The 15,428-nt window shown below is 47.2% G+C and overlaps 1 protein-coding gene across 1 annotated transcript in view; it reads left to right on the top strand.

Annotated features, from left to right (window-relative positions):
* PIWIL1 (piwi like RNA-mediated gene silencing 1) overlaps positions 1–15,428 on the top strand; it is a 1,966,306-nt gene that overhangs the window by 1,050,922 nt on the left and 899,956 nt on the right. Inside the window, exon 10 of the mRNA XM_078668015.1 lies at positions 9,668–9,794. Within this exon, the coding sequence (XP_078524141.1) occupies positions 9,668–9,794 (127 nt within the window). The remainder of the gene's footprint in view (positions 1–9,667; positions 9,795–15,428) is intronic.

Here is a 15,428-nt window from a genome sequence, read left to right as displayed (position 1 = left end):
AAAAAAGGACCAGCCAAATGTATGTCCAAGGGGGAATCAAAAAATGTTTCTTAAACAGGCTAGCATAAACTGCAATTCGAGAAGGTTTCTTCGAGGCAAGGGAAGCAGAGTCAAATGAAAATCTGGATTCCGTGGCTAACCGTGCTTGCAGGTCAGGCATGGACAAATCAGTAGGGTAGGCATAGTCTATCTCATCAATGTTAGTTCCGGGTAAAGTATTTAATAAAGGACAGGAAAGAGCAGGTAATTCGATGGCCACCTCAGGTTCAATATTAGAAGCAGTGGGCATAACTGAATTTCTCACAATGGAAGGACAGGAAACAGCCGGTGTCATGCTAAGAAGAATCGGCCACTCTGTGTATCTTGACATTGTCAATTGAAATAAACCTGTTTTCCTTACGACCAGGAAGTGGTGGTAAAATGACTGTTCTTGTGCCCTTCACTCCAAGGACTGGAACCGGAGCTCGATAGGAAGGACCAAATTCTTTCTTGTTATCGATCTTCTCTCGAACCAGTTCGCCAACTTGGGGTAGCCAGCCAACTACCGGGATCTGCAACGCATCATCCGACGTGGAGGGCAAATGTTCCTTTGCAAGACTATCTCTGGTCTTTTGTAGATTCTGTAAAACATTGCAATGTTCATCTGCGTCAAAGGAAGTGGCGCGAACCACACAGTCTAGACCGTCAAGGTCAGGGACGTACATCTTGATGCCAAAGAGCATTTCGTATGGGGTCCGCCCACCCAGAGACCTTCTAGGGAGATTATTAAGAGCACGCTGCATGCCATAGAGGTGAGCCAGCCAGTTTCTGCCAGTGCCTATAACTCGGGCTGTCAAAGATTGCTTTAAATCACGGTTCATTCGCTCAACTACACTGTTACCCTCAGGTCTGTAGGGAGACGAAAACTTGACTTGGACCCCCAACGAAGTCATGGCATCCTTATACGCCTTAGAGGCGAAAGCCGGACCCTGATCCGAATGGAAGGTACCACAGGCAAAAATCCCTATAAAGACACGCAAATCTCTAATGACAGTCCGTGAATCAGCGCTGCGATGTGGCCATACCCACACAAAGCGTGTGCATGAGTCAACTGCTACTAAGATGTACTTATACGCAGTATCAGATGAAAAAGGACCGCAGTGATCTAAATAAACACAACCTAGCGGTTTATTAGAAATGTACAACTGAGTCTGTGGCGGACGCGTAGCAGTTGAAGGTTTAATCTGCTGGCAAATGTCACATTGAAGGACATAATCACGCGTCTGTTTGTACAGTCCCCGCCACCAGAAACGTTGTTGTAATTGAGTTACAGTGGCCAAGACGCCCGCATGCGCAGACGCCACACCTTCATGTGCCGCTGTAATCAAGTCTGCTCTGCGATCCGAGTTGGGAATCAGCCGTTCCCCAACGTCCGGAATTGTCACAAAAGGAACCTTTTCGGGACTTAAGTGGTATTTGTACTTCGAAGGGAATCCCGCAGGATGTTTACTTCCCTTCTCAGAGGCAGCGACTGCCGCCAAGATGTCGCTATCAATCTTGGTTTTGGATCTAGTAACCGCTGCAACTAAGTATGTAGATACCGCTGATTTCGCCGCTTCATCAGCAAGCGAATTGCCAACAGCGTGAACTCCCACGCGCTGATGACCGAGAGTATGAATCACATAAACGAGTGGCAACTTAGCCTTAAGCTCTGCCACTCGAACCCAGATCATTTTATGTTTTATTGTGCTACCCTTGGAATCATGAAAATCATTTTGAATCCAAAAGAACAAGTTCTCATTGTAAGACTAGACACAGTAGTAAGAATCACTTACAACCAGAGTAGTAACACTTGGATCTGCGTACTCCAACGCTAGTAAAAGAGCACGAAGCTCAGCCAATTGTGCAGTGCGATCGCCAAGGGGCAACATGTGTACCTCCCTGGAAATGAACTCATCGTTCAACATAGCACCAACCACAATAGCGCATGCGGAAACGTAGGCATGTTTAGAGCCATGCGCAACCTGCGCCGACCCATCAGTGTAAATGATGCAATGGAAGTCCTCCAAAGGTCGCATAGCCAGAGGAGCAGGATGAACGAACTCATACTGCAAGTACTCTTGCGACCGTAATGAGGCGTCAAAAATAAACGTGACATCGAGGACGTCAATGACGCTGCCCATTGAATCCACCGTGGGTGCAAAGCTTTAGAATTCGGTACACTGGCTTTCGTGACAGCCTCCAAATGAGGACAGGGTGTTACCACTAACATGCGCTTCCCCTGTGACAGAGCTCGTTCTTTAAGAATCGCTATCTGTACAGCAGTTAAAACTTTCTCCACAGTGGGAAACCGCAATTCAGCCGAAGTGTACAAGTGTGACTTGTAAGCAATAGGTACTGTCACCTTCATTAAAAGTCAGGTACGTGAAACCCACCGCCCCTGGAATTATTCTTATCACCAGGTTGGTGTGGTTATCACGAGTCAGTAAGTATTTAGAAGCGAGCAGATCAGCCTGCAATGATTGCAAAATGGCCGAATGCTCAGGCAGCCAGCATGATTTTGAGAAAGTTGGTTGTATCAAAGCATACAAAGGCTTGATACGCTGGGCATATTCTGGAACATAAGTTCTGCCGAAATTCAAGAAGCCCAGCAAAGACTGTAATTTTTTCAGTGTTGTAGGAGCGCGCAATTGTGCGCATTTCTCCAAGAAGTGAGGAGCCAATCCCCGACCTTCATTGTTCAGCTCATAGCCGAGGAACAACAGCCGAGGAACAACACTGTGTGTTCGGCAATGTGCGATTTTGCAAAATTAAATTTGTAACCCATATCTGCAAAGTTACAAATTATTGAATTTACACGACACAGATGCATCCAAATCTCGTCGTCTGTGAGATAAATGTCATCCACATAAGAACATGCATCCGGATCGATACTCTCTAAAAGAGTGACTATTCGGGAGGTGAAAACTCCAGGACTATTCTTGTAGCCCATCGGGAGTCGCCGGAAGCGTTTTTGCACACCAGCGGACGTAAAACTTGTCCATTGGGAGCTGAAGCTATCCAGTCTGTGGGCATAAAAACCGTTGGAAATGTCAAGCGTTGTCTTGAAACGCTTACGCACTAGACTATCCACTAGGGCAGAGCCGTGAGTATTCTGTACTGCACAGTTACGGCAATGCGAGTTCAAATGCCGGTAATCCAATACCAAACGATATGATCCGTCAGGCTTGGTCACAGTAAAAAGGGGATTATTCATCGGTGACACACACGTTTCAATAACTCCCTGATATTCCAATTGTTCAAGGATTTCTGCAACGGCAGCTTTTGCTTCACGCCGTATGGGATATTGAGGCTGAGGCTGCGGCTGAGACCGCAACGGAATTTCGTGGCAAGGAGACAATTTATCCCAACCACATTGGTTGCGGTAGAGAGCCGGCGCAAGAGCCCAAGCCCACTCTTCTGCAAAATGCTGCGCATGCTCCGTAGAGACCGTTTTCGCGAAACTGGGAAAGATTACCTCCTCCCCTCGCGGCGCCGCGAGCACAAAAGGTGGGGGCCAGTCAGTCTCCGAAAGCAAAATGTCATACGTAGAAGAAAGATTCTCCCAAAATACCCCTCTGACAGTACGCTGTATGTCACCTTCAATTAACAGGACAATTTCATTTAGTCTTTCAGGGGGAGCTAGTCTCGTATCGGCTGTTTCAATTACAACGAACACTTCAGTCGCTGTCACCCTCAGTAGTGGACGGAGCGCCTCTCTGACTATGGTAATCTCCGCCGCGCTGTCCAGCAAGGTCAGAGCCCACGTCAGATTCCGAAGCCGCGTTCTCACTATCTGTGGCATATCTATGCGCTGTTAAGGCTGCGACCTTCTTTTTCGCAAACTGCGGACGCTTAGGCGTAGAATCCTCCTGCTTCACTGCGCCGTCCGACTGGCGGGGCTGGCCACGTCCCTGTTGGCCACCACGTCCACGTCCACTTCCTCCTCCTCCTCCACCGGTCTTCGGGGCCGATGTGTCCTGAAAGGAACGAGGAGAGCGTTGATCAGAACCCTGAAATCGATCAGGTGATTTAATCATCGCGCGATCGCGCAAATCATAAACTTTTTCTGTCGGCGCAGGAGCTTGTATTGCAGGAAAAGAATCCGAACACGTTTAATGATCTCAGGCAGTGCATTCATAGACGGGGTCCCAAAGCACCTCGTATAAACGGCCGCAAATGTCTTCCCCCAGCTTTCACAGTCAACAAGCTCAGGAGTCAAATCCTTGGGTAAAGTGATCGTCAACATTCTATGCTTATCAGCAGGAGTAGAATCCGGAAAAACCGCCTCCAGTTGATCAAACTTCTCTGCTAGCCAGAATGGGAAGTCATCGTTGTCAACTGGACGTGCACCAAAAACCGAATTTACCATCACCGGATTGAGACGTATACCGCCTCGATCCATGGGAACGGCCGCACCCCCCTGTGGACCACCAGGAAGATGGCGACCGATGTATTGCACTAATGCACGAATCACGGATATGGAAACAACATGTAGCCTACGAACTTACGCAAGTGTACAAGCGCCGTGATTCGGATGCGGGGTAAAACCACCCAACGCAGGCCTGTTTGCACCTGGAATTGAGAGTGGACCTAACCTCGCAGCGGACAAAGAGTGGGGGAGGGCGCCATCAAACCAAACTCGATGCTGCCAATGATCAATAGGTATTTCCAGTGCCCTGTACGGTGTATATTCAGCCGGGACAGCGGAGGCGGTGTAGGAGTGGAACAAACCAGAAGTTGCGTCCACAGCCGGAAAAGTAACCCAAGAGTAAAACAACTCGAAAGGGAACGCCGGATCTGCACCCACCACTAAAATTACAGCCATACCGTCCACCGGGACTTGGTACACCTGCAGATGTGTGCGCACCGCTACGCGACTATGTTGCGCAATGGCCACTGCCATGTTAACACTGGAAACAAGAAAATACAAAGTATACTTTGTAGCACAACTGGGTAGTAATTCACAGAAACCGTTTAAGAAAGAATCAAGCTTGAAAAAGACCTATTTCAAAAAATAGGCAGGTTTCACCGACACCCCGTTTTCCGGAAACGGAGGTGAAGGGGTTAAGGTTTGAACGATATACTACTCGAGTGTCATGATATAAGACCACCGAAACCGTTGGGCGCCATGTCGCAGGGTTTCTGTTCTCACACAGAACTGTGCACAGAGGATTGGAACCTCGGCGAATTAGGGTGACCCAAAACTCACCTTAGTACCCAACTTACCCCTTACCGAGCTAGCTACAGTGTCTCATTGGTCTTATCAACCTCCCAATGTTTAGACAAACCAGAACATGAACTTACAGTACCTCAGGATACGTGGAACTCATGAACACTCTTTCGTTATATTATCATTACTAACCAGAACATGGAGTAAAGAAGACACATGTGCATTTGAAATGTGTATTTACTAATGCCGTCTTCTCAGGCGCAGTATCTTAGATAATACAAGTATACTTATTATCAGTAGCAAAATTACCAGCATAGTTACTAATACATAAAAAGCGAATGGTGACAGCATGTTAACATGCTGTAATGAATAAGAGTTAACAACACTTATATCGCACCTTCCCTAACACATATATTATATTATTAGCTAAGAAGGTCTCTTTGGGTTGGTTTAGGGCGGGCCCATACCGTAGTGTCCTAGTATGACGGAATCACATCAGCATACACCAGCTCTCTCTGCATGTGCACCGCATCAAGTGTGTTCTATGTGCCTCATGCAAAGCAATATCAATCCCGCCTGAAGCCAGAGTTGGCAAAGGCTGCACTTGTGTTATGACTATGAAGGCGTGGAGATCAGACCTCATAACAATTCCATATCGTGTTGTTCCTGAAACTTCAGCACTCTTCGTGCAGACATAGTTTATTAAGCAAAGCTGATATCAGAGCAATAACATATTATTCTCACATAAACCACGGCAAACTACTAGGTTGAAAGCTAAGTCAACAATTAAGTGTCGTGTGCAGAAGCTGCAAGAGTGGAAAATGGCGTTTAAACCTCAAATGTACCTATGCTAACTTAACACGATATAAGGATATTCAGGAGCTACTTGACATGAGAACCTATGCCGCTGGGCTTAAGGATGTAATTAAGAGCGACATCCACCACAAAATTATATGGCTATCCAGGATTGGTAAAATACTAGTAGAACTAGTATTAAAGGCACTCTGGGAAGATCCATCTAACGCCAGGTTCCCTTCTAAAAAGGTCCTCAAGGGCCTGTACTGGGAGGCTGTGACCTCAAAAGCATACAGGAACGTTGCCCCCCTTTCATTGACAGGGACTTTTTTGGGCTTCAAAGATACGGTCATTTTTGAACATTTCTGGGATAGTATCACCAAACTCCTCTGGAATCGATTAACCATATACTCTTTGAATGTCCAGTGTATGCAGGCCCTCGCCGGAAGTGGCTGCGACCTGTCTGTAAGCTATTGGGAACCAGTAGTGGCATGGCAGCAGCTATAATAATTTGTACTAGCAATAACCTTACCACCTGCATAACAGTGGCTAAATTTATGGGGTGGGCTTGGGTCATTAGAAGCAAACTGGAAATGGGATAAATTATCGTGTCTGTTTTTAAATCAGGAGGCAAACTATGTACCTTAGTATTTTGAACTTATGATGCATCTTATGAATTTATTTTAATATTCTAATTTTAACCTTTTTATCCATGATCTGTATTTTTATATTTTTATGTTTTAAGACTTTCGTCGAATAAAGCTTGCTTGAACTGAACTGAACATTAACCCACTAGATGTTTCTATCCAAAATATCATAAGTTACCTGCTCCATCTACAAATATTTAGTTTAGCGTACTCCTCAATCAGGTTACATCGTGCTGCTATAGCAGCTTTCCTTCAAAACTGACAACATTTGTCATTATTTAGCATACCTGCCATCAAAGCGTTTATGGAAGGACTCAAAAGAATAATTCCTCCCAGGATACCACCCTCCCCAGTATGGAACTTAAATATTGTTCTCACTAGACTTATGGGTCCTCCATTTGAACCCTTGCATAAGTGTGAATTACTGTTCCTTACATGGAAAGTTGCTTTTTTAGTTGCGATTACCTCACTCAGAAGAGTAAGTGAGATCCAGCCATTAACAATTCAAGAACCATTCATACAACTCCATCACAAAGTGGTTCTTAAAACAAACCCGAGATTCCTTCCAAAAGTCATTTCACCATTCTACCTCAATCAATCTATTGAGTTGCCAGTTCTCTTTTCTCAACCACAAACAGTTGTGGAAAGAGCTCAACATACATTAGATGTAAAAAGAGCGCTCCTCTACAACATTGATGGGACAAAACCATTTCGTAAAACAAAACAATTGTTTGTGCCCTCTCCTCCACATGAAGGTAATCCCATTTCAAAAATTGGGATTGGAAGGTGGATTGTTAACTGAATTCAAATTTCTTACCAAAAAGCGAGAAACACGCTATCCATTCTCACTAGGGCTCATTTCACCCGTAAATTAAGGGTATCTATGGCATTCCTAGGAAATGTACCCCTAGATGATGTCTGTAAAGCAGCTACATGGTCTACACTGCAAACATTTACAAAGCACTACTGTGTAGATGTTCAAGCAAAACAACAAGCTAATGTGGTCCAGGCTGTACTCAAGACATTATTTCAAACTACTACAACAGATACTGGTGGTCACCGCTAAGGGTGAAAACTGCTATGCAATCAATGCACTAGTGTGTGGTCTGCAGCCCATATTCCTCGAACGGAAAATGCTACTTACCAATAGGCATCTGTTCTTTGCATGTAGGGCTGCAGAGCCACACACGCCTCCCCGGCTACCTATATCTGTTCCAGTAGTATCTTAATTAGATACACGAGACATGGTCATCTTTTTCTGTACTCCTACAACTCCATTTCCCCAATGGCGAAAAGCAATCGAGTCGATGCCAATGCGCACTACGATCTACAGGAGGAGTCATCTAACAGACAAAGACTCTTCCAAGACAACAACAAAGTGTCATCGTCAGGGCCCACCACCAGATGGCGATCTATGCACTAGTGTGTGACTCTGCAGCCCTACATGCCAAGAACAGATGGATACTGGTAAATAGCATTTTCCTTATAATACCACAACGGGCTCATTCCATACGTATACAATGATTTGCTATGGCCTTTCTAGGACATATCCCTATAGAGGATATCTGTAAGGGAGCAACATGGAAAACACCACATACATTTACCAAACGCTACTGTGTTGATGTATTCACATACCAACACAGTGGTTCAAGCTGTACTTGTGACACTTTTTCAAGCAAGTACTCCAACCAATTGCTAGCCGCCACAAATGGGAGTACTTATTTCCATTTGATGCTAAGTGTATGTATCTACCGCAAACACATGCTGCAAATGGGATATATTACTTACCCTGTAAGCATCTATTTGTAGTGTTTAGTGCCTTAGATTAATATGCACCCATCTTCCTCCTCAGTGGCTTTTGGTTGCAGTACTTCATAATATGTTTAGCATTAACCCGTTGTATGCTCATGACCAGCTCAGCTCGTCATGGCATACATCTCTTGGGTGCTCATGACGAGCTGAGCTCGTCATGGCCCGTGGAACGCTCAGGTGCTGGGAGAAAGCCCCTGCTGTGCGGAGTGTTCCACGGGAGCCAATGCACCTGTGACGAGCTCAGCTCGTCATGAGCATGCGGGCGCTGTCGCGTCCCCCTCCCCCCAGGACAGCAGGGGAATGGTGCCAGCGTGGAAGGGGTTAAACAGTACACATTCATAATTGTATGCATGTTACTTTATTCTGTCACTTTATTGCTCCTTTTCTAATGCTCACCCAATGGATCAAAACACACTAATAAAGACGCCAAGCAACCTGTGCAACTCACATCGGAGGAGTCACAATACAAAAAACACCTTGTTATCATCCAAGCCCAAAACTAGATAGCAGGACAATGCTAGGCATATGAATCTACAGCACAACAAGCTACAATTAAATGCTTACAGGGTAAGTAAACCGATTACTTATTTTCTTGTACATCCTAAAATTCCTGGTCAATTTGCCATTACTAGTCTAAAATGTTTGTATAAAAAGGAAGACTTGGTCAAGTTGGACATCAGTGGAGCTCATCTGTATTGGCTTCAGAGATAGGCTAATCTGAAATGTTTGAATAAAAGAAAGAGCTACATTAATTGTGACTGTTATAATATTGAGTGGCAGTTTTGTAGGCTGATCTCAAATCGAAATGAGTTTAAACAAACAGCAGTTCAGAGGCTGTCCACTTGTTCCTCTCATTGACCCACTGCTTAACTTTGTCTGTCTAGTCTAAAAATTGATACCTCGAACCAAATGGCTGTATTTACTAGTTTCTGGAGGACTCCTATTAGATAAAAAGTTCATTTTTAAGTATTTAGATGGTCACATTAGTACCTATGCAAACCAGGCTATCTCTTAATATCAGGATTATTTTGCTATACAAAAAGAATATAGATATAAACAAATTATTCCAATCTTCTGCATTGCAATACTTCCCTGCCTTAAGCTAGTGTGCCATAACTTCAGGGCATCACATCTCCTGCTCTACATATTCAATGCAGAAAATATTGCCATGCTATTGTGTGTGAGGAGTTGAAAATTATTTCAAGTTCTTATTTGTTTACAGCAATACAACCTTGAGATCACTGATCTTAGTCAACCTGCAATTGTAAGTCAGCCGAAAAGAAAGCGTGGCCCAGAAGGATCTGTTCCCGGTCCAATAATTTTGATCCCTGAGTTCTGTTATCTCACAGGTACTACTTAAATCTATTACAGTTTATCACTACACACCAATTTGAATAATTTATTTTATTTTATTTTGAGTTTTATATAGCTCTGGCTAGACCCGGAGGTATCGGCGCTTTACATAAGGTTTCACAGAAATCACAAAATGACATCAGTTACAGGATTACATCCGTTACTAGAAAAACATTTCAAGATAGTAGAAGACGAAATAACTGGAGCTTAGAAGGTTAAGGGGGTATATATAAATATATGCAACACAATAAAGAGTGAGAAGGGGAGTCAAATGGAGCAGATAGAGGGAGAGGGGGAGTGAAAAGGGAGAGGAAGAGGGGGGTAGACGGTATGAAGAGACGAAAGGAAAGTCTGCCCAATGACCGACTGGGTAGGTGACAGCTGAGGAGGGAATCCACAGCCAAACTCCCCTTTAGCTCTCCAGGTAGCTCCATTGGGCATCGTCAGATAGCTAGGTCTCTGGTTACATCAGTTACAGGTTACATTGGTATCTCGAAACATTAAAACCGCATATAAGACCAGATTAATGGCGCGAGGAAGGGTAAGGAGGGTAAGGGTGAAAGGGAAACGGGGAGGGAGATTCAGCGGGGAGACGCAGTAAAGTGTCTGCCCAATGTCCGGCTGGGTAGGTGATTGCTGATGGAGAAGTCCACAGCCCATCTCCTCTGTAGCTATCAAGGTAGCTCCATCGGGCATCGGTCAAAGGGCTAGGTCTCCGCTGTCAGTGTCAAGTTCACAGACTTAATGTCCAGAAGGGTGAGCTGGACAGTGGACATGGAGGACTGCGCATAATATTGCGTGCACCTGTACCCGCTGACTCACTAGGGATTCCCAACCATTGTTTTAAATGAGTAATAGTAAATGGTTCTCATCCAGGGGATACTCCTCAATAGTCACAATCTATGAATAATCCCCACCCATGTGCGGGATCCCGGAGCATATAGAATATATATATATATGAATATATATATATATATATATATATATATATATATATATATATATATATATATATATATATATATATATATATATATATATATACATATATATATGCAAGCTCCAATTTCCAAATAATACCCAGCCGGGTTCACGGAAAAAACAGCACTCACGCATATAGCAGCATGTCGTGAAAGGGTTTATTCAGAACAAACGCGTTTCAGGAAAAAATCCCTTCGTCAGTGTTCACATCGGAAAACGCTATGCGGCACCATTATCTATGTTTGCAAATCTCATGGAAACAAACAATGGACTACATCACACGCGCTATCTCGAGCCCCATCTTTCAGTGTGTGATGATTGAACATGCATCATATAAAACACATATTGGGTTATCCAAACCATAATTAAAGCCGTGTATCGGCAAACACTAATTTCAGTCATTACTTGTAATAGCTAGTGGGACAAAATTTGTCGAAACTAGACACAAGAATAAACCTCATGCAACATAGCGAAACATCCACATGAAAACCACATGTTCGAGGCATGTGGGCTGCTAAATTCATATCTTAGCATTAGATCGCCGCCTAGTGTTGGGCTCGGATGATTGCACATTGTTGTCCTGGAAGAGTCTTCGAAGTATCCTGAGATAGGTGGCTCCTCCCCTGGACTACAGTGCGCATGGGCATCGGCTCCATCCCCAGATTGTTTTTTTCCGCCATTGGGTTCGGATGTGGTTTCGACGTCTTACTGTCGGAACCAAGTAAAACTATCTTTTACCGGCCAAAAGGCCTCGATTTTCTTGCGTCGGTATTGTCTGCGCTCGGTCTCGAGTCTTCCGTCTCTTGAAGCCGGAATAAGCGGAGTTTTCTTCGCTTTCTGAACTTTGAGGCCTTCTCATCGCGACACGACAGCAAGCCTTTACGGACATGGAGCGGAGCCCGTTCAAGTACTGCCCGCTCTGTGGGTCTAAGTACCCACACATCGATCTACACCCTGTGTGTAACAAGTGCTTTTCACCGGACCACGACGACGGCAAGTGCAAGGCCTGTGCACAGTTCCGCTCCAAGAAAACTCTCAAGCTTCGGCGCGCGGTGCGCTTGGAAGCTAGGCAAGCGGCCCCGGATCCGGAGAACATCTTCGGCGACCCGGAAGAAGAGGTCCAGGGTCACCTTCTACAAATCTCCCCCTCACAGTCGGAGGTCGAGGCGGATCCGGGTGACGACGACGGAGTCGCGGGTCCGGTCCTCGAGTACGTCGAAGAGGTAGGAGACGACGATGAAATTTATGGGGCCGCGGCGGACAGCTCTGCGGACGAGCTCTGCCCCGAAAGTTTCGAGGACGACCGGGACACGGGATCGCCTGTCGGCCTTACCCTGGACCCGTTGCCGCAAGCCACAGCCCCGCCTTCAGGCCCGGCTTCGGACTCACTTGCTGGGCACGATGTTTCGAAACCGAAACTGAAACCGTCGGGGTCGTCAACACCTAAAATGGCCGACCCGAAATCGAAACTGAAACCAAAGGACTCGAGTGTTCCTAAGATGGCTGCCGTGCCTGTGAAGAAGTCGGTGCCCGTCACCCCGTCGGCTCCGTCGACCTCCGGTCCGCAGAAGCCGAGGAAGTCGGTCGATTCCGACGCTCCGAAATCGAAGCCGACGCCCGATGAAGGGGCCCCCAAGAAAGATAGTCGGCTCGGATCAACGGCTCCGGCGCCGTCCAAGCCCGCCAAGGTCGGCTCCAAAGAGGCTACGCCCAAGAAGTCGGCGCCCCGGCCTCAAGATTCGGAGGACCCGAAGAAGGTTTCCGCGCCCAAACCGCACAAGGCCCGCGAGGGCGTCGGATCCGAGGGACCGCTCAAAGCATCCTTGTCGGCGACAAAACCAACTGGCAGTGTACCGTCCCCTATTGCGGAGTCACTGCAGAGAATCAGGGAGAAGGCCCTTGCTCCATCGGCTCCGATGCCATCACCGCAGCCGCAAAAGGACGCTCCGGCTAAGCCTTCGGGGAAACTCCTTTTTCTCTTGCCACCTAAGGAGGCGCCGAAAGCGTTTTCGACGAAGTCGGCTCCGAAGCAGGTTTCCTCACTGCCAGACCCTCTTCCACGTCGTGTACTCGAATCGGTGGACGATTCAGAGCATTTCATCGATGCTGCCACCGGCAAGCTGACCCTCTATAAACGGAAGATCACTTCGGAGCCGGTGGACCCCTACGTCATCCCGTTGAAGAAGAAGAGGGTGCCCCTTGACGCCGTAGGCCTCACGGAGCCGATTCAGCCTCCTCCAAGACGGAGCCCTACTCCCTCCCCAGAACACTCTGTGGGTGAGGAAGATGATGAGGATGAACAGTACAATTTCCCCATCGATGACCCTGATGTACAACCAGATTCATACGACGACTCTGGTGACCAAAACACCCAGGGGGCGGGCCAAGACCCGCAGACCTTTAATGCACGTGCATCCCCGACTGAGGACTCAGCAGGATTTCATGCACTAATTGAACGGGCGGCGGCCAATCATGATGTGGACATGCATGCCGACCCGGTTGAGGAAGACTTCCTTTTTGACACCTTTGCCATATCTGAGAGGACAGTAAAAACACTTCCTATGCTGAAAGGTGTTCTCAAACATGCTGGAGACATTTTTAAGGAGCCTACGAGGGCTAGAGTGGTCAACCCTCGCATTGAAAAGAAGTACAGGCCTGCTCCTGCGGACCCCGTCTACATCCGGGGACAGTTGCCACTGGACTCTCTTGTGGTTGCCAATGCCAGGAAACGTGCCAACTCCCAGACAACGGGTGAAGCTCCTCCCCCGGACAAGGAGTCCAAAGTGCTTGAGGCAGGAGGCAAAAGAGTGGCTGCACAGGCGGCAAACTTTTGGCGCATCGCAAATACACAGGCGCTCCTGGCGCGTTATGATAGGGCGCACTACGACACCCTAGAACAAATTATACAACACCTGCCCCCACAGTTCCAAGAAGGCACCAAGATGCTTATTGAGGAAGGGAAGCTAATATCAAACGCAGCCATCAAGTGTGCACTTGACGCTGCGGACACAGCTGCTAGGGCTATCAACACTAGCGTTATGCTGAGAAGACAAGCCTGGCTCCGCATCTCAGGGTTCAAGCAGGATATTCAGACGACAATTCTGAATCAGCCGGTCAATCCTGATAGTCTGTTTGGTCCGGATGTTGACACCACCTTAGAGAAGATAAAGAAGGACACGGAAACTGCTAAATCTATGGGGGCTCTGCAGTCCCAACAGTTTCGTGGCGGCAATTTTCGTCGCTCAGGTGCACGTGGAGTCACCAGAGGACAGATGGGTCAACAATCCCAGTTCTCCAAAGGTGGGGCGCAAGCCTCGTTCACTAAGCAGACCAAGGGAGGTTATAGGAACAACAGCAACAGAGGTCGCGGCAGAGGAAACAACAGCTCCCGCACCTCTACTCCGAGCAAACAGTGACTCTCTGTCACTGCCCCCCGACCACCTAACACCTGTCGGGGGGAGACTGCAGCAGTTCCTGCCCGTCTGGAGAAACATCACCACAGACAGGTGGGTGCGACAATTAGTTCAGTATGGTTATTGCCTAGAGTTGAAGTCCACTCCACCCAACATCCCACCAAGGCAAAGGCCTATGTCCGCAGAGCACTTGCACTTATTGCAGCAGGAAGTAGTGGCGATGCTGCAAAAAGGCGCAATCGAGCTCGTGCCGGTGGGGGAGGAAGGCACAGGGGTATATTCCCTGTACTTCCTTATTCCAAAGAAGGACGGTTCTCTCAGGCCCATTCTCGATCTACGTCCCCTCAACCTGTACATACTATCGGAACATTTCCACATGCTTACACTGCAGCAGATTCTTCCCTTGCTAAACCAGGGAGACTTCTTAGCAACCTTAGATCTCAAGGATGCTTATTTCCATATTCCACTACACCCGTCACACAGGAAATATCTCAGGTTCACTATTCAAGGCAGGCACTACCAGTTCAAAGTCCTACCCTTCGGAGTCACAACAGCCCCGAGGGTGTTCACCAAGTGTCTAGCGACAGTGGCGGCGCACCTCAGGAGGCAGAATATCCATGTCTACCCCTACCTAGACGACTGGCTCGTACAAGCCAAGTCGGAGCAACAGTGCGCCGCAGACATGTCGACTACAATTCGCCTGCTTCACGATCTGGGTTTCTCCCTGAACTACCCAAAATCGCATCTCCAGCCGGCACATGTCCGGCAGTTCCTGGGTGCTACGATCAACACCCTGACAGCCATGGCTCAGCCAAACCAAGTCAGAATCGACAGCATTCAGTCGCTGATCCAACGATTCAGACCACAACACTCCCTGCCAGCGAGAGTGTTCATGCAGTTGATAGGCATGATGGCCTCCTGCATCTTCATAGTCCCTCACGCACGGTTGCATATGCGCCCGCTCCAGGAGTGCTTAGCGAATCAGTGGACACAGGCTCGTGGGCAATTGACAGACCTAGTGTTGGTTACCAGTCGGGCATACGACTCTCTGCATTGGTGGACTCCACACAACCTTTGCAAGGGCCGACTGTTCCAAGAGCCTGTGCCGCAGATTATCCTGACAACGGACGCATCTCTCCAGGGATGGGGAGCTCATGTGCTCACTTACACAGTGCAGGGACTATGGACGACGCAGCAACAGAAGATGCACATCAACTATCTGGAACTGATGGCAAT

The sequence above is a fragment of the Lissotriton helveticus genome, chromosome 11, assembly GCF_964261635.1.
Source record: "Lissotriton helveticus chromosome 11, aLisHel1.1, whole genome shotgun sequence".
Lineage (NCBI taxonomy): Eukaryota > Metazoa > Chordata > Amphibia > Caudata > Salamandridae > Lissotriton > Lissotriton helveticus.
This window is presented reverse-complemented; position numbering and strand designations above follow the sequence as displayed.